Consider the following 17,569-nt stretch of genomic DNA (forward strand, 5'->3'; position numbering starts at 1 on the left):
CGTGGGGTTGAAAAGAGAGGCCAAATTCCCACATTTCAAGCAAAACACCATTTGCATCTCAGAGAACAGAGGGTCCAACTGCCAGGGCTGCCTCCCTCCCTCCCTCCTAATAAATCATGAGCCCTGGCTGTACATACAGACACCCACTGATCCACAGCATGTGGATCAGCATGTGCTAGACCTGGCTTTTATCTCTCCCAGATCCCTGCTGGGCACCAGCAAACCGCTGACATTTTCCAAGTCATCAAAGGTTCCCTAAACACTGCTTCCTTGAGCAAATCCATGGCAAGGTTTGGAAAGGTGGGCTCATTCACCCCAAGAGACACAGGTAGGTGCTCACTAAAACCAGCATCAGGTTCGATTTTGATACCCCAAAAGAGAAGGGGACTTTGGTTTGAGTTCTCAGATGACAGCATCCCTCTGCTTCTGCCCAATTCAGGCCAAAATCTAGTTTCTGAAAACCCCTACACAGCTACAAAACCCTTGTTTTTGGTCTGTTGCCTTGGCGACACACAGCGATCTCTTGGGAAGAAACCAAGGAATGCATCCTAATACGAGCTCCTTCCTTTTCAGGCATCAACTCTCAGCCTTATTACCCGGAGTAAAAGCCACAAACATCCTCTAGGTCAAGAGTAAACAGAAATCTTTCCATTTGCTCCAGCATCAGCATCTTCTAAACACTGTCTGCAGAGTCAAACCCTGTACTTGCCACTCCGAGCAAGAAGGGAACTGAAAGAAAAACGAGTGTTTCTCCCACTACATCACCACATTTAATTTCACCCAGAAACTTCTGTCTCTACTACTTCTCCTTAAGCTGGATCTTAGTTTCCAAAGGGTCCCCCATTTGTTTCAGTCTCCTGAGCTCTGCAATATTAAAAAGCAGAGCAGGAACTGCCTGTCACATCTCTCCTCTCCAAACCCAGATGTTTACACAAGTTCTCATGCAGGACATCCCCCCAAAGGCTGTTTAGAGCTGTGTGTGCACCTTGCAGTATTTAGCACCTCATGAGCACACTGGGACAGTTAATGCCATTAAGCTGATAAGAACATGGGCAGAGAAGCTCCATGACGTGCCCAATGTCACACAAATCCAACACAGACAGAACAGCTCTTAACCAATATCATGATATTTTTGGTTAGGAAAGGTCCTCTGGAGGTCTCTCGTCCCAACTCCTGCCTTAAGCAGGTCTGACCTGCCAGTTGCTCAAGGCTTTCCCCAGGTAAGTTTCAGACAGCTCCAAGGTTGGAGATGCCACGACTTCTCTGGGGTTCCTGTTCTGGTGTTTGACCAACTTAAAAACAACTCAGTCACTGCACCAGCCTTGTCCTCATCTCCCTCCCTTCATTTTGTAATGTTAAGGATAGCTTCCATTGTGCACCACTGAATTGGTTTGGCTCTGTTCTTTGTGCCCCTACAGCACTCCCTGCTCAGAGGAATCAGCTCCCCGGCTGCATCAGGAGCAGGGCTTACCCAAGCATGGCTGTCCCACAAGGTTTCCTCTGTACCTTCTGCTCCATCCTAAAAGCACCCATAACTGTAACACGTTGTATTGATATTTTCACCATTTATAGCACACACCTGATTTGGTGTAAATCTGTTTAACACCCCAAACCAAACTGAGCAGAGCCAAGAAAACAGCTGGAATGGGTTCAAGCCAGCAGGTGTTTAAACAGAACAACTCCAGTCGGACCAAGCATTCCCCTGTAGGAGAACAAGATAAAACTTCAGGAGCACTGAGCAACAATCATCACTCCTCATTTGCTTATTCTGGATCTCAAGGTGCTCGTGGTCCAGACCTGCTCCCTGCATTAGTCACCATCAAATTAACACAGGCTGCGTGTGCTCAGGAAGGAATTTAACAGCATTAAGCCAGGGAAGCAGCACTCCCTGTCTCCCTTCAAATGAGATGCATCCTGCTCAAAGGATTTCCTCAACTTATAATGCTCAGCGCCTCAGGCACCCGTGTGGATTCAGTCCATCAGCCATCTAGCTGGATTTAGGTAACGGGAATGTCAAACAACTCTTCCTGCTATGGGAAAACATGTCACGTTGCAGCTTAGAAGTCAGGATCTGTCACCTCCGTGTGCTGCTTTCAGAGCCCAACAACACACCCACTCCTCCTCTTATCACATCCAGCTGCGTTTCACCAAGCCCTACAAAGATTAATTCTCAATGTAAGGCTCTCAAGGATCCAAGTTAGATCCCAAGCAGTGAGAAAATCTGGCATTCAGTCCGAAGGCACTTGGAGCAATCGACATCTCATGCATCTTCAGAGCTGTAGCTGCACATCCAGACCACGCAGGTGGTATAATCCTATCAAGGGGAGTTAAGTTCTTGCTGATCTCTTTCTGCCTAATCGAGACCTAATTCTTGAGCCTCTATCAATAGATCACTAATGCGGGGAGGACGCCAATGCCACGCTGCCCAAGTGACCACGGGGAGCTCAACATGTCCAGCACCCGCAGACACAGCGAGCAGAGCTGGAGGGAAAGCCCACAGCTGTTCAAACCTTGCAACTCACCCTGATTTCCTAAATATCTGAAATATTTCACTTTCTGTTATCCTATCTCCAAGAGGGGACGGGGTGGGAGAGGCCCTGCAGTTATCACAGGGCACATCCCACCCTCAGCTGCTGTGTGGAACAGCACCCAGTGCCCCCTCCCCGAGAGCAGCCTCTGGCTCCCAAAAGGATCAAGCCTATCTTCCCAAACACACTTCTCATCTTCCCACCCGGTGCCTCATGGACAGACAGGCCAAAAGTAGCCACGTCCAGCCTGCCTGTTCAGCACAGAGGTGTCCCGGGCAGTTATTACCTTCTTGCGGCGGGAGCCCGTCTTGCTCATGCAGGACCTCTCCAGGGACAGGTACCCCCCGATCACTTCGATCTCGTTCACCGAGGGGTAGCGCTTTTTATGGGGTATCCCCACCTGGGGCCCATCAGCGTTCTCCATGGCTTTGCCCCTTCCTTTGCTCTCCTCCTCCTCATCCTCTTCCTCCCGCTGCGGCCTTCCGCTGGCATCAGTGAGAGTCTGCAGCCCCGAGGCAACGGGCTTCCTTTTGGGCACGACAGTGAAGGTGCTGCCTCCCCTCTGGTGGGGGGCAGAGTGGGGTCTGTAGAGGGGCACGGAGGAGAATTCCATCTCCAGGTCAGGGCCAGCTCCTCCGGGCTGATCCAAGCTCCCCGTCCTCGCAGTCGAGCCGGCCCTGGGAGAAACCTCCCCGTTGTCCGGCTCCACAATGTCATCGATGTAAGTCACAGGTACCAGCGGGTCCAGAGGAGCCGGCGGGGAAGCGGCGGGCTCCTCCTGCTCCGGGGCGGGAGCCCTCGGGGGCTCCTTCGCTGCCTTCTCCTCCGAGGGCGGTGGCGGTGGCCCCGGCCGGGCGATGTGGGCCGGGGGCCGAGCCGGGCCGCCCTCCCGGCGGGGCACGAACAGGAAGGAATTGCGTGAATTCAGGCGCAGCTTGGCCAGAGCCTGAGCCTGCAGGTCGTGGGCTGGGATGGCCGCCAGGTCGGGCTTGGGGGCCGGGTGGATCTCGAAGGAGCCCCCGGCCCGGGGGGCTGAGGCGGAGAGCGGCTGAGTGGCGCCGGTGGCACTGGGGGCCAGACTGGCACTGGGCAGGGGCGACACGGCCGCCTCGGCCTCCTCTGGCTTTGGCCTCCTGGCGTTGGCTCTGGCATGGGAAGGGCTGGCAGATGGCACTGGCGGCCCCTTGGGCGGCGCGGGGCGGCCCGCGGGGACAGCTCCGGGCTCGGGGACGCGGGCGCCGGGGGGCTGCCCCCGGGGGGTGACGGTGAACGAGTTGGAGCTGATCTTGTGGAGGAAGCAGTTGGCCTGGGGGGCTGCAGCCTTGGGGGCGGCGGGAACCGCCTGGGGGGCTGCGGCCCGGGGGGCAGCCGGGGCGGGCTGGGGGGCCGCGGGCTCGGGGGTGACAGCCCGGGGGGAAACCGCGGGCTGCGGGGCGACAGCTCGGGCGGGGGTCGCGGGCTGGGGGGTGACAGCCCGGGGGGGAGCCAGGGCTGCCTGGGGGGGCACGGGCTGGGGGGTGACAGCCCGGGGAGGTGCCGCGGGCTCGGGGGTGACAGCCCGCGGGGGAGCCGGCAGCGGCTGGGGGGCGACAGCCCGGGACGGGGCCGTGGGCTGAGGGGTGGCAGCCCGGGGGGACACCGGCTGCAGGACAGCGGGCTGGGGGGCGGCCGGCACCGCCGGGGGGGTGGCAGCCCGGGGGGGCGCCGGCTGCGGGGCGGCGCGGACCGCGGGCGGGGATGCCGGTGCCGCCTTTGGCGCCGGGGCCCGGGGGGAGCCGGGGCCCTTGTGGAGGGGCGCGGGGGCGCGGGGGGAGCCGGGCCCCGCGGCCCGGGCAGCGCCCGGTCCCACCTGCGGAGGAGCCGCGGCCCCGCCGGCGCCGGTCCCGCTCAGCGCGTCCCCCCCGCGGCGGCGGCGGCCCCGCGGGCGCTGCCCGAACTTCTCCAGGAGGCGGCTGACGGTGCCCGGCTCGGCCGCCTCGGGCGGCTCCGGCGGCTCGCCCGTCTCGTAGATGACGACCTGGTCTGCGCGGATCTCGGCGAGCGCGGCCCCGCGCCGGGCCAGCAGCTCCCGCAGCGGGTCGGGGCCGGCCGGGTCCCGGCGGCGGGCGGGCGGCGCGTCCCCCGCGGCGAAGCAGGCGGCGGGGTCGGTGCGGGACTCGATGATGAGGATGTTGTCGGCGCGGATGGTGCGGATCCCGGGCACGGCGCTGTACAGCTCCAGCAGCTGCTGCAGCGGCCGCGCCGCCGCGCCGGGCCCGGGCCGCCCCTGCCGCAGCCGGCGGCGCTCGCTCTCCAGCCGCATGAAGGGGTTCTCGCGGAGCGGGCCCAGGCTCTCGGCCACCACCAGCCGCTCCCCGGCGGGCGGCTCGGGCTCGCCGCCCGCCCCCGCCAGCTTGGCCCGCTTGCGCTCCAGGATCTCCCGCTGCCAGGCGGGCTGAGCCCGCGGCCCGGCGCCGAGCGGCGGCTCCGCGCTGCTCATGGCGGCGGCGCTGGGGCTCTGCGGGCCGGGCCCCGCCGCGCCGGGCCGGCCCCGCGGCACCGCCCCCGGGCCGGGCGGGGCGGGGGCTGCCCCATCCCGGCCGCTCTGAGCGCTCCGCCCCGCCCGGCCCCGGCTCGGGGTGTGACTCGCCCGGGGGAGCATCCCCGGGGCTGGGGGCCGGCTGGGCCCGCTGCCCGCACCGCCCTCCCCTCGCGCACGGAGCCCCCGGCTCGCGGGGTCTCGGCCTCACGCGGGCCACGGTGACCGACACAAAGAACCCTGAACACCCACATCTGCCCTTTTCCCCCATCCCGGACTGGCCCGCGGGGCACCAGCCCAGGACAGGAGAGAAAATCGCCCTTGGGGGTCACTCGTAGGATCTTGGCCATAGTCCGGGCAGGTGCCTGGGCAGGAGCGGCCGTGATGGGCAGGGAACGAGCCCCGGGTGCCAGAGCAGTGTCCGTCCCACCCATCCCTTCAGAGGAGTGCTTTAGGGAGAGCTCCCATGGAGACAAGTGGGACTTCCCACGGCACGTGGCAGTAGAGCAGGGAAAGCAGTTTTCCCACCGGCTTCGTTCTTCAGGCTGCCCAGGGAGGTCGTAGAGTCTCCTTCTCTTGGAGACATTCCAAACCCACCTGGACGTGTCCCTGTGTCACTTGCTCTGGGTGACCCTGCCTTGGCAGGGAGTTGGGCTGGATGATCTCCAGAGGTCCCTTCCAACCCCGGCTATTCTGTGACTCATCAACAGCCACTTGTTGAGTACAAAAGTGCCGCCGTGGCGTTATTTCCAGTCAGTGCCCGTTATCAGCCACCTGCAGGTGTCTTTGGGAATTCTGAGCGATCAGGAAACGATCACAGGCCAGTGCAGGACTTCCCACACCTCCCACAGCGGCAGGGGCTGAAATCCTCACCCCGGGAGGCACGAGGGACGAGGCACACGGTGACATAAATAATCTTTGGCCAGGATTTGGGGAGGTTCTGGCCTGGCTCGGAGCTGTGGAGCCGCACCCCGGCATGCCCGGTGGGGGTGATGCACCCACTGCAGCCGGGCTGCCCAAAACACAGGTGTGTTTGCGGGAAGCAGCTCCGTGTACTCCTGATAAGGCTCCTGCCTTTGCACTCCCAAGCCACAACAGAGCAATTGCACCTTCTTCAAACGCTACGTGGGAATTATACTACGAAAAATAGATTTTTTTTTTTATTGCCAAAGCTGCCTACGTGCCGCGGTGCCCAGCTGCGCTGTGTGCCCCGAGGAGCTGCTCTGCTGCGAAGCAGAGCCCAGGAGAAGGAGGCAGCTCTTCGCCTTTCACCTTAAATAACACCCGGGTGATGTGAGGTTCACACATGACCTGCTGTGCTCCCCGAAGCGACAGGTCCCTGATGCACCACCCGCCCCGAGCCCTTGCTGCCCGGGGCTGAGGATAAAGACCAGGCAAGCGGGCAGAGACATTTCCCCGCCTCCGGTGACTCATGGCTCAGGCACGGCCAGAGCCAACAATGTGCCTTTGTGCTCGGAGATCTCAATGGATTTCTCTTTCGTGGTCTTGTCTGGTTGGCTTTTGAGCCCGTGTAAAGCCCATAAATCCTGAAATAATGAATCCCACACAGTTTTGCTGCACCTGGCGCAAAGAAAACGCCTCCCTTTGTGGGCATTGAACCTGACATCTGCTGGTTTCGCTGCGTGCCCGTCTGCCTTTAGAACAAAACAATAAATCCAGCCATTATTCATCTCCTCCCCTGCCAGTCAGGATTTGAGAGCCTTCTATCATTTCTGTCAACTGCTCTGTTCCTCGGCTGAGAAACAGCGTCAAGGGCTGGGCAGCGAGACTTGGCTGGCAGGAGGGTGCTTTGGAGCTAATCCCCTGCTCCGCTGTGTTCACACCCCCGGGGAACCCCCGGGCAGTGCCCGCCCGTGTTACTAAGAGGCTCCCGGGAATCCCGCTCAGCGCTCATGTTTTGGCACAGGAAGGAGCGCTCGATTACAAACCCCAGGTGTGACGGCGGCAGGGCCCGGGGCTGGGAGGGTGTGATGGCAGAGTGCCACCGCGGGGCACAGGCACGAGTTCCCGGAGCCCGGCGCGGCCGGAGTGGCTGCGGAGCCGCAACGGGACGTGGCAGGCACGGCACATCCAAACCAGCCGTGGCACTGGGGGCTGGCAACGCCGGGGTCTGCTGGGACAGCCCCAGGGACAGCCAGGTGAGGAGGGGACAGGGACAGAGCAGGGCCCAGCAGGACTGGGGGATGTGTGATTTCACCTCATACCCCAGGGCAGAGCAAAACTCCACCTGCACAGCTCCTGCTCTGGCTCTGTGTAAGGCAGAAGGAGGAAGGCAATAGGTAAAAGTAACCCATCGGAGCTGGGCTTCTCCAGGGAGTTGGGCTTTGTACCCTATGACACTGATTTACAGCCAGGACAGTGGTTCCAGGGTAAGGAATAAAGACTATCTTTCTGGCCACCGGGTACTCCAGGCACCAGCGATGCCAAAAGGCAGAGCAGTGGCCAGGCCAGTGGCTGTGCAGTGGGTGATAAGGCACTAAAAGTGATTTCTGTCATCTGTCACACTGCTGAGATGTCACACACATGGCGTGTCCCACCCTGCTGTGGTGGTGGCACTGGGAGAATGTCCCCACATGGGGAGCGAGGACTGAGGAATGGAGGCTGAGAGATCCCAGGGCTGAAGGAAAATGCCTCAAATGACAGAGCTGTCCAGCCTGTTTGCCTCTGCTCTGAGGGGCTGCAGTTACCACATTTACCAGAACATGAACACGCAGGTGACTGTCAGCATTAGAGATAAGGGGAAAATGTCAGCTGGGAGTTCAAGCCAGAGCTGTTCCCTCTGGCAATTCAGTCAAACAGGCCCGTGAGAGAGGAAGTGGCTTGTCAGAATCCATTGCCTTCTGCCCTCCTGGGATGTGCTGTATTTTGGAGCCACTCTTGTTTTCCCCAGAGGGATTACCAGGCCTTTACCCTCCCGTGAATTTCCCCAGGGCTCTGTTTCTGTGTCCAGGAGGGTGCTCAGGGATTAGCCTTCCTCCCAGGAAGAGGCACAATCCCTAATGCACTCTAAGTTCCTTAGCACCCCAGTCCATGCTCACTAAGCCTTAGATACTCTCAGAACCTGAATCTCTCTGTGCTATCCCTGTACTATCCCCGTCACTGGATTTGTGGTCCTCAGATGGCATCAGGATTTTTTACTTCTCTTTTAGCTGCATCTGGGCCTCTTGCCCCTTCTGGAGCTTTGGTCATCATTTCCCTGGCTGCTGCCATTCAGAGGTGCCTGGTGCCTGCATCACAGGTTCATCACACACCATTTCCCTCACACAACATCTGCCAAGTGCCATTTCCTGGGTTTAGAAACTCAGCCAGAGAACAACAGCAACAACAACAAAAAAACGAACAAGAGAAAAAAACCTGCTTTCCCAGACACATCTGTTTTTATTCAATCACATCTTTAACCCCAGAAACATTCATGTACTCGAGGCCTGGTTGTCACACATGAAGTAGCAGAGCCTCAGAGGGACCCGGTAACAGAGGCAGAGGAGGTGGCAGAGAGACTCCTGCCTGGGCAGCAGCAGCCAGGAACCACCTTGAAAGCTGGGGAGAGTGCTGGGGTAACTTTCTTCTCACTTTTCCAAGGAGCTGCTCCAAGGCCCATTGAGACCTCAGAGCTTACAGTCTTTGCTTTCAAAACTCTCATGTTTTGGCCCCAGACTGGTCTGTCTCAGGTTGAGCTCTCTAACCCTGGGGCTCTCCTGGGGCCAACATTTCCAGCTCCTTATGCACCTGCTGTGCCTTCAGCTTCCCACTGAGATGGGATGGGCAAAGAGGGGCCCGAGTGCTCGGACACACGTGGGCAGTGCAGACTCAGCCCGGCTGGAGCAGCACAGATGGACTCGGCCACACTGCCCTGCCCTCGGGTTTGGTCTCTGAAAGGAGTGGGACGCTGTCAGCTCCCTCTGAACGCAGCTGAGAGCAGAGGCACAGTCAACAGTGTTTTATCTTCACAAGGTTTGTCAGCTGATCGATCACACTTCAGTGATTTGGGATTCTCCCTCATTATTTTGGTAATGTTGCTTCATTTTTTTTCTCATTTGGACAAAAGCAACTTAAACATCTCAGAATTTAGGGGCATTACTGGACATAACCTGTCCTTCTCCACATTACCAGGCCCATGTCCAAAGCCTGCTACTCAGGCTTTTGTTTTCTTTTCAGAAAGCTGCTGATGCCCCTCACTCACAGCTCTGCAGAAGCAAAGGGAGGGGTTTCAGCTGAGTAAAGGAGCTGGAAATGAAAATACGCCTGAACTCTGCTGGGAAACAGTAAAGATCCCAAAGGGCACTGACTCCCAGCCCTGTGACAGCTCAGGTTGTTGTTGCTTGGTATCACAGCCCAGTTCCAGGAATAGTGTTATTAAAGAACAACAGGAAATACACAGCAGAAAAAGCACAGCCCCTTCAGCTCATTTGGGTACAACTCCAGGCTGGTTCCCTGGGGTGGGGAACACCAAACTCGCTCGGTTCCTTCAGCCATCCCCACCTGAAGACCCAGCACAGTCAGGTCTCAGCACAGGGGCACAGGGAGCAGGATCTGTGCTCAGGGGTCTCACTTATGTGCCAGGTTTTTAGGGCATTTCAAATGTCAGGGCAAAGATCCCTGTCCTTGATTCCCAGCTCTGCACCAGCTCCACCTTAAGAGCACCTTGTAGCTGTGACTATATCGCTGCAACAGAGATTTAGCACTAAAAATACAAATTAGAAAAAAATTATCTCATAACCCCACACTTTCTGTTGAAGCTTTTTGAACCCCCTGACGTGCATCTGAGCTGATCCCGAGCCAGAGACCAGGGGGATGGTGGCAGTGCCCAGTCCCTGGCTGTCACAGCCCCCACAGCTCAGTGTCCCCAGGTACAACTGAACACATCCCTGAGTGACCAGGGAGGAAAACTACACCTGGCCACACCCACCCCCCAGGACGGGGGGGGGGAACAGGGCAGGGGCTGTGCCCGAGGGTGTGGCTGTATGGACTGGGTGAAGCACAGGAGGGGCAACCCCAGGACAGAGGACCAACACCTGGGGACACAGGGCCAACACTCGGCTCCATCAGGTGCTTGGGGGTCTCTCTCTCTCTCTCTGCTCAGCAGTGCAGGTGGAGAGGCCCCTCCTGTAAAGGTTTATAGGCCACTGCTGCTGTGACTAATCACCAGTTCACTGGGATGCTGAGATAAGGAAGGAAGATTGGAATGCCCAGTTAACTGAGATATTGTCCCCAGTCTGGGAATACAGGGCAACTTGTGATGGGTCTTATCTGTCCTTACCTATGTCACTTCTAAGGATACTCCAAAAGCAATACAATAATGTGAAGAATGTTTTGTTGTATTAGTTCTTTAATATTTACCAAACATCTATGGAAAGCAGCAATGTGGTTTCTCTTCAGATGGATTCTTTACATTTAATGTCCATAATGTTTATTCCTTCCAGTCTTTACATTTCTCACACTGACTGGCAGTGGGTTGGGCTGAAGTTATTTCTGAACCAAAGCTGCTGCTGGTTCCTGCTCTTTCACAGATCATGCACTGCCTCAGTGAGAGGTTATCTTACTGTTAACTCTGCCAATTACACAGCAGGAGCACCTGGGAGTAACGATGACCCCAGTCAGGTTCATGGCCATTAAACCACCCATTTGCTCACTCAGCTCCCATATATGATACCATTAGCAGGCTGACTCGCCCACAGAAGTTTCCAGTTGCCTTTGGCTTGTGTTTCCACAATGAGAATTAAAAAACACTTCCATGGAAGATGAAGAAAGCCACAGATCCGCTGTGGTCAGTGGGACAAAACACAGGATCACAAACAGCTCTTTACAGATGACGTGGAAGATGATATTGCCACTCCCCATCCCTCAGGAGGGTACTGGCATCCTCAGGAAGGGCTGTCTGTATCACCAGCTCCAGGGACTGGCACAGCAAACCAGGGGCACAGAGAGGCTCAGCTTTACCTGCAGCTGCAGATCCCTGTCCTGGTGTTGGCAGTGGGGCCTGACCCCCAGAGGATGACACAGCCCAGCTCATCCCCCTGATGGAGGGTTCTGACAGCAGGTGCCAACTGCCAAGACCCCCAGAAGGATCTTTTTTCCTCATACAGTAACATATCTTATCCTGAACTAACACACGAATAACACACAGGTGTGACTCAAACTGGGTTGTGATGGGCTGGATGTTTACACTTACACCAAGCCTGCACCTCCACCTCCAGGGGGATCAAGGATGGGGCCTGGATTGAGGGCACACTCCCATCTCCAGATCCTGCCAGGCTGGCTGTTTAGAATCAGCTCTTTCCATCCTTTCAGCTGACCCCACTCGTGCTGTGTGAAGGTGCCAAGGCAGCCCTGCAGTCCCTGCCAGCAGAGCCTGGGAACAGGAACTCCCAGGGACGGGTCACCAGCGCAGCCACGTCCCGGAACAGCAGCAGCTCTCTGTGGGTGGGTGTGTGCCAGGCTCTGGAGTGGTGCCAGGGCAGCAGGGACACGTCACAGCCTCTCACTGCACATGGCAATGGAGGGGAGCAGCTCCCCTGACCAGGGACAGGGCCTGTGTGTGAGGAAGGAACACACACGCACTCCAGAAGCCCCTGGAGCAGGAACCCTGTGCTGAGCTCCAGGCAACAAGTGCAGGCTGAGAAATGAAGAACAAATTCCTTCTGGGGGTCCCCCGTGCAGAGGATCAGCAGAGCCCCTCCTCAGGCCGTGGGACATGGCTCAGGTGGCTCCAGAGGCACTCGGAGGCAGGACAGGGTGGGATCCCAGGGATGCACACAGCAGAGTCCTCACATGGGCAGGATGAGCTGCCTGGGGGCCTTTTGCAGTCAGATGTTTTGCTGGAGCTACAAGGACTTTTCTGTTTGTTTGTTTTTTCAACACAGGAAGGGATTATTTGAGAGTTCATCTGTTTCCCACCCCAGGCCTGGAGGTCAGCTGCAAAGGGAAGCTGTTGGCTGCAGCACAAAGAGAGGTAAAAAAAGCTTTATCTCAGTTTTCTACCTGTTCCTATATCCCTCTGGTAACTTGAATTTTCTTCTTCCCTTTCCTTCCCAGCCAAACAAGAGGAAAAGGGTAAAGACTCTCTGAAAACCCCTGTACAAGACAAGTGCCACATCCAAGAACACAATGATCCCCCCAGGCCTTTACAGCTCAGTGAACATTTCCCTGCAGGCACCAGAGGACATGGTGGGGCTACTCCCAGCAGGTGAGCCAGGCTGATGCCCCTCCTGCCACCCTTCTCCCCTCCTGGAGGTGACACTGCCAGCCCAGGCCATAACCCATCTATCCACACAAGGGGCTGGAGGTCACATCCAATTCTGCCTCACAGCAAGGGCAGCACAAACCTCCACCCTTGGCTGGTGAACAGCCAGGGCTGCCACCCAATTCAGCCATCCCGGTCCATCTGCCTCCCTCCAGGGGTAACCAGGGCTCTCCTGCCCCTGGGAAATGCAATTCCAGAGCACACAGGAGCTGCAGCAGCAGTTCCTCGGGGAGGGATTGAGTGTAACAGAGGGACAGGGCAGTGGATGCCCTGACAGAGCACAGGGGCAGGACCAAGCCACAGCTCACAGCATTTACTGACAGCACAACTGGTTTCAGACACACCCCGGGAGCAGGCTGAGCTGTTGAGGGCTGGGAGGAGCTGGTGGAAGTGGAATGATGACAAATTGTCCCGTGTGCCCCACAGCCTCAGCTGCCCCAGGCAGGCACTGCAGGGAGCTGTGCCCTGGCCTTGGCATCCCAGGGGAGACACTGCAGGAGTGCACATGGAGCTGTGCCCACGGGTGCTGCCCTGGCATTCCCGGGGAGATAACGCGGGGATGCACAGGGAGCTGTGCCTGTGGGCACTGCCCTGGCCCTGGCATCCCCAGGGAGATGCTGCAGGAGCACACAAGGAAGCAGTGCTGGGCCTCAGAGATGTCCTGGCTGGGGCTGTGCCGGGCGCTGGCAGCGAGCACACACCCACAGCTCATCATTCTTTACAGGCTGGTCCCACTGAGGAAGTTCCAGGCTCTATTTTTACCTCTGAAGTTTAAATAATGACAATTTTTATTTTCCTCTGCTGACCCCTTCCTTTCCCAGTAGCCACCTGAAAAGCTCAACCGGTGAAAAAGGGCAAGAAATGTGTTTCCTCTGTCACCAATGGTTAATTCACACGATGCTGCTCCACACAGGATGTCAAACATCACAACTCTGTTCCAGTCACAGCTCTGAGAGTATTTCCTCCCTTTAGGCAAATGAAGGCTACAAAGGAAATAATATGCTCATGTCATAAACATCACAAACTATGAGGAATATAGATCTTTGGAGGGAAATGCATTCATCAGTTCTCATTATCCTATAAACTGCACCAGGAAAACAGTCCACAGTGTCCATTCCAACACACATCTTCCTACAGGAGTCACTGTACAATCTACCTTCTACTTTGCACCCCAAGTTCTACAAGTGGTCAGTGAGGATATACAACAGTTCTACAGAGAAATCACTCCAGTGGATACAGAAACGGGCCCTTTTGGGGTTAAATAAGATTTTCAATAGTTCCACAATGCTACATTCATGCTACCAAGTTCACTGAATTGGGATTTCACTTTAGGAAAGAGAAAGGAAGAACAGTTTGTCTGTCTCCATTTAGGAGGTGAAAGGGTCAGAAAGGGAGAGAGTTTTGTGTCAGCATTTTAATCCTCCCACAACCATTTCCTTCTCCAGATAATGTGACTTTGTGCTTCCATTGCACCTCTGGCTCCCACCTCTCACCTCAGAGCTGGTGGGAGCCACAACATTAAATAGTAATTGGCATAAATTTGGGGTTCTTTTTTTTTTTTTTTTTACATCTTGCATTTCCTTCCAAAAGCTACAGACTGGTGCCTGTTCTCCCCTTCACTGCAAACCTGAGTCCAGGGACGAGATGTGGCTCCCAAAGCTCCCAAGGTCAGGGCAGCTCCCAAGAGCTCCCAACCAGGGGGAGGCAACAGCCCACACCTGTTTGGTTCAGTATGTGGCTTTCAGCAACTTTAAACCATCCCTCTCCACTTATTCCTCTCCTTACGTGTATGTACATTATTTCTTCAAAATAGTTTTGCTATAAAACTGCCATAAATGTAAAGGGTTCAGCAGTTCTAGCCAGGGACCTGCTCCCCAAAATCACAACCACAGGGGGAGGAGGACTCTACAGATCAGAACAAGTAGTTCTTTTTGTAAGTAGTTAAAAGAAGATTTATACATATATTTTCCTTCACTTCACAATCAACTAATTTTAGATAATAGGAAATCAGGAAAACAAGGTAATCCTTCCCTGTTACTTCTTTTGCTTGTAAAAGAAGTAATTTGTGTCACCTCTCAGAATTGCCAGTGACCTACAGACTCTAAGTACTATTTATCCTCTGAAAGGACAGTAGAATGTGAAAAAAAAGCCCTTCCCAAAACAAAAAGCACCCCTTGACCTGACCAAAGAAAAAGTAAACAGATTCCAAAATGTATCATCAAATATCAAGACCTGGGTTCTCAGGTCTGACAGAGCTTGGGGTTTTCTCTGTCCTGCTCAGGAAGGGAAGGGAACAGCTCAGACCAAGAAACAGGTCTTCCAGCAAGGAAAAAGAGGTGTTTTATGCACAAAAAACTGGCAATCAAGTGAACACAGGGAAGATTCAAACTCATGCTCCAAACCTGTTCCTCCAGAAGCATTTCTCCCAAATACCTCAGTGCACAGTCCCCTCAGAGGGGTCCCAACAGCTGCTCCTCGTGGCAGGTCGGGAAGGGAGCTCATCTCCCAACACACAGCAAAGCACTGGCATGAACAGGTAATTACCATGGCTATTAATTTCTAATTCATTTTTATACCACAGAGGGCCTGACAGAGGTTTCCCCAGCCAGGCCCCATATTCCTAACCTAAAGTATTTCAGCAAAACTAAAGTCCCATAGTTTTGCAAGCAGCAAAATAGAAAGTAATAAAGTTGTGGCTAATTGGAGGAGAACTATACATTTGTGAGAGCAGGTACAGTTAGTGCAACACAGCTACTCTGAAAGGAAGGAACCAAACCAATGCAGCAGACATGCAGGGTCTGCCAAGTTATGTTAAAACCATGTTTGCTGGTGATTAAATATGTCTACAGAAGATATATTACCAATCTGAATATATTTTCAAGCAGACCAGAAATACCTCATCTATTGGTTATGGTGTGTTATTTTTTAACTAATTAAATATTGGGAGGGATTTTTACCCCCACCCTTTGCTATAAAAATTGCACTTATTTTCTATTAAACAAAACAAAACAAAAAAAGAAGTTTTCAATTCTATATCCCAGTATATATTCACATGGAAACTGGGTTGTCTTGCTCTAAGCTTGCAGGAGTAGGTGTAGCAGTCCTTGCTCTCCGAGATACTCAGCACAGAAGGTCCCAGCAGTACAACCCCCTCCTCCCTCTGTGCTCTGGTGACTTCTCCATCGTAGTGCATGGGTAACTGGGTTTATTTTTTTTTTTTGTAAGAAAACCTGAGCTTCAAAAGTCTTTAAAAGGACCTGGAATCAAATCTGGCCCATTCTGACCCAAAACAGCTCAGTTCTGCCAGGAACTCCATCCTGTCCTCGTTGCACACAGCTCCTCCTGAGACCCCAGGGCTCGGACTGGGGCCAGCCAGGGTCACCCCCTTTCTTTCCCTCCAGTCTCTCTTGACCCAGGAGACTTTCCTTGGACACGCTTCCGAGGGCTCCTCCTCCCCTGCCTTTAGCACTGCTGCTCCCGTAGGGCTCTGAAGGGCTCCCTGTGCCAATAAAAAAGTCTCTCTGCAATAAGCATGACTTCTTGGACACTGGTGATGAGCTTCCTCTTGCAAAGTCTTCTCCAGCTCATAAAATGTCATCGTAATCCAATAGTTTCGAGTGCTGGCGGGTCTTCCAGAGGCGGTAAAGGCGGAAGTCAAAGTAAGTCTCGATCATTTGCTTACCTAGAAGTGAAATGGAGCAGAGGGGTCACACCCTGCAGCACGAGGGACACAGGCGAGAGGCCACAGCACCACAAAAACCCCAGCAGGTTTTTTTTGTGGGCAGGGCACAGGAACCCATCCAGACACTTCCCTGGGGGAACACTGGCATTGGGCACCTGCCCCGGGGCACGCGGAGGTGCCCGTGAGAACCAAACATCTTTTTAGATCTCCTCAACCATGAATGGCTCCTTGTAATCCCCTGGCAGGGTTTGTCCATGGGGGAAGGAACTGAGCACAAAGTCTGTCTCCAGACTTTGACCTCTCTGCTCTGAGTGCTGAGCTGGGGCCAGGGGCTGGGGAGGATCAGCCACAGGGACTTCAGAAACTACAAACCAAGAGTTAACTCATTGTAAAGACTTGTGGGAAACACTAAAAATAATTAACATTGAAAATTCAAACAAAAATATGCCCTTTTTTTTTTTAAATTACCAGGCCACTTCTGTGCTGCAGGGCTGTCTCTGCTCCCAGCAATGAGCTCACAGGACACACCAGTGCCAGCTCTGAGCCCCTCTGATCAAAGGGGGGTCTCACAGGCACTCACAGAGCAAAGGCTGGGCCCAGGAGGCAGTGGGTGCATTGGAAAATGCAAGGGCAAACAACCCTGCACTCAGACAGGGCTTAAGGAGGGGATTTTCACTTGTGAGGCCTGATTAAGATTAGTTTTAGATGACTTTGCAAAGGATTAAGAGGGTACAGTATTACTGCGTCCCAGACTGACCAAGGGGATAAATTCAGCTGTGTTCTTCAGCCCTCCTGGAAGATCAACTGCTCACTGCCTGCACACAGAGCCCACTGCCTGCACACAGAGCCCACTGCCTGCACACAGAGCCCACTGCCTGCCTGCTGAGCTGCCCACAAACCTGGGAATCTCCCTGCAAGCTGCTCTTGGACACATGTCTAAGCATGTTCACCGTGGGATCTCTGCAGGCAGCGGGTACAGCTGCCCCAGACCTTGGCAGGACACACACAGAGAACTGAGAATCTGGTTTAGTAGAAAGTGTCCCTGCCCATGACAGGGCTTGGAACTGGATGAGCTTTAAGGCCCCTTCCAACACAAACCAGTCTGGGACTCTGTGATTCCATGAACTCTGTGCAGCACCGAAGTGCTCAACTCCTGCACATTCCTGAGGGAGAGGGGAGTTAAGAATAACCCAGCAGTGCTGAGGCCAGCTGGGAGCAGCTGAGGAAGCACCCACAGCCTGATGCTGTGTGGTTTTATTTGCCAAGAGAACAAAGTGCCAAGGAATGCAGCAAACACAAAAACAAGGGCAAATTCAGAATCTGCTGCTTGTAAAACCTCACCAATTACTGACACTGAGCAGAGAACAGGAAAAATCCTGTAGCCCCTTGAAACATCTTGAGCTACAGGCAGAAAAGGGAAAAAAAAACCAAGAGACTGAGCTGTAGAATGGCTCAGGAATATGATGGGTCATATTCCAGTTGCTTGTTGATGACACAACTCTTTCAGTGCCAGTGGTCTGAGCCCTGGAGAACCTGGCTACAGAAAAGGTTCTGCTCCATGTGCATTTCTCCCACAGATT

The 17,569-nt window shown here is 54.9% G+C and overlaps 2 protein-coding genes across 7 annotated transcripts in view; both read right to left on the bottom strand.

Moving 5' to 3' along the window:
• Positions 1–5,007, bottom strand: part of TPRN (taperin) — a 17,998-nt gene extending 12,991 nt beyond the window's left edge. The window contains exon 1 of the mRNA XM_032708673.1: positions 2,815–5,007. Coding sequence (XP_032564564.1) covers positions 2,815–5,007 — 2,193 coding nt within the window. The remainder of the gene's footprint in view (positions 1–2,814) is intronic.
• Positions 5,008–9,119: 4,112 nt separating this feature from the next.
• The window catches only part of NSMF (NMDA receptor synaptonuclear signaling and neuronal migration factor), a 51,305-nt gene continuing 42,855 nt past the window's right edge, over positions 9,120–17,569 (bottom strand). For all 6 annotated transcript variants that reach the window (XM_032708394.1, XM_032708391.1, XM_032708393.1 and 3 more), the window contains one exon: positions 9,120–15,989. In XM_032708394.1, coding sequence (XP_032564285.1) covers positions 15,892–15,989 — 98 coding nt within the window. In that variant the 3' untranslated portion in view covers positions 9,120–15,891. The remainder of the gene's footprint in view (positions 15,990–17,569) is intronic.

This window comes from Chiroxiphia lanceolata, chromosome 21, assembly GCF_009829145.1.
Source record: "Chiroxiphia lanceolata isolate bChiLan1 chromosome 21, bChiLan1.pri, whole genome shotgun sequence".
Taxonomy (NCBI): Eukaryota; Metazoa; Chordata; class Aves; order Passeriformes; family Pipridae; genus Chiroxiphia; species Chiroxiphia lanceolata.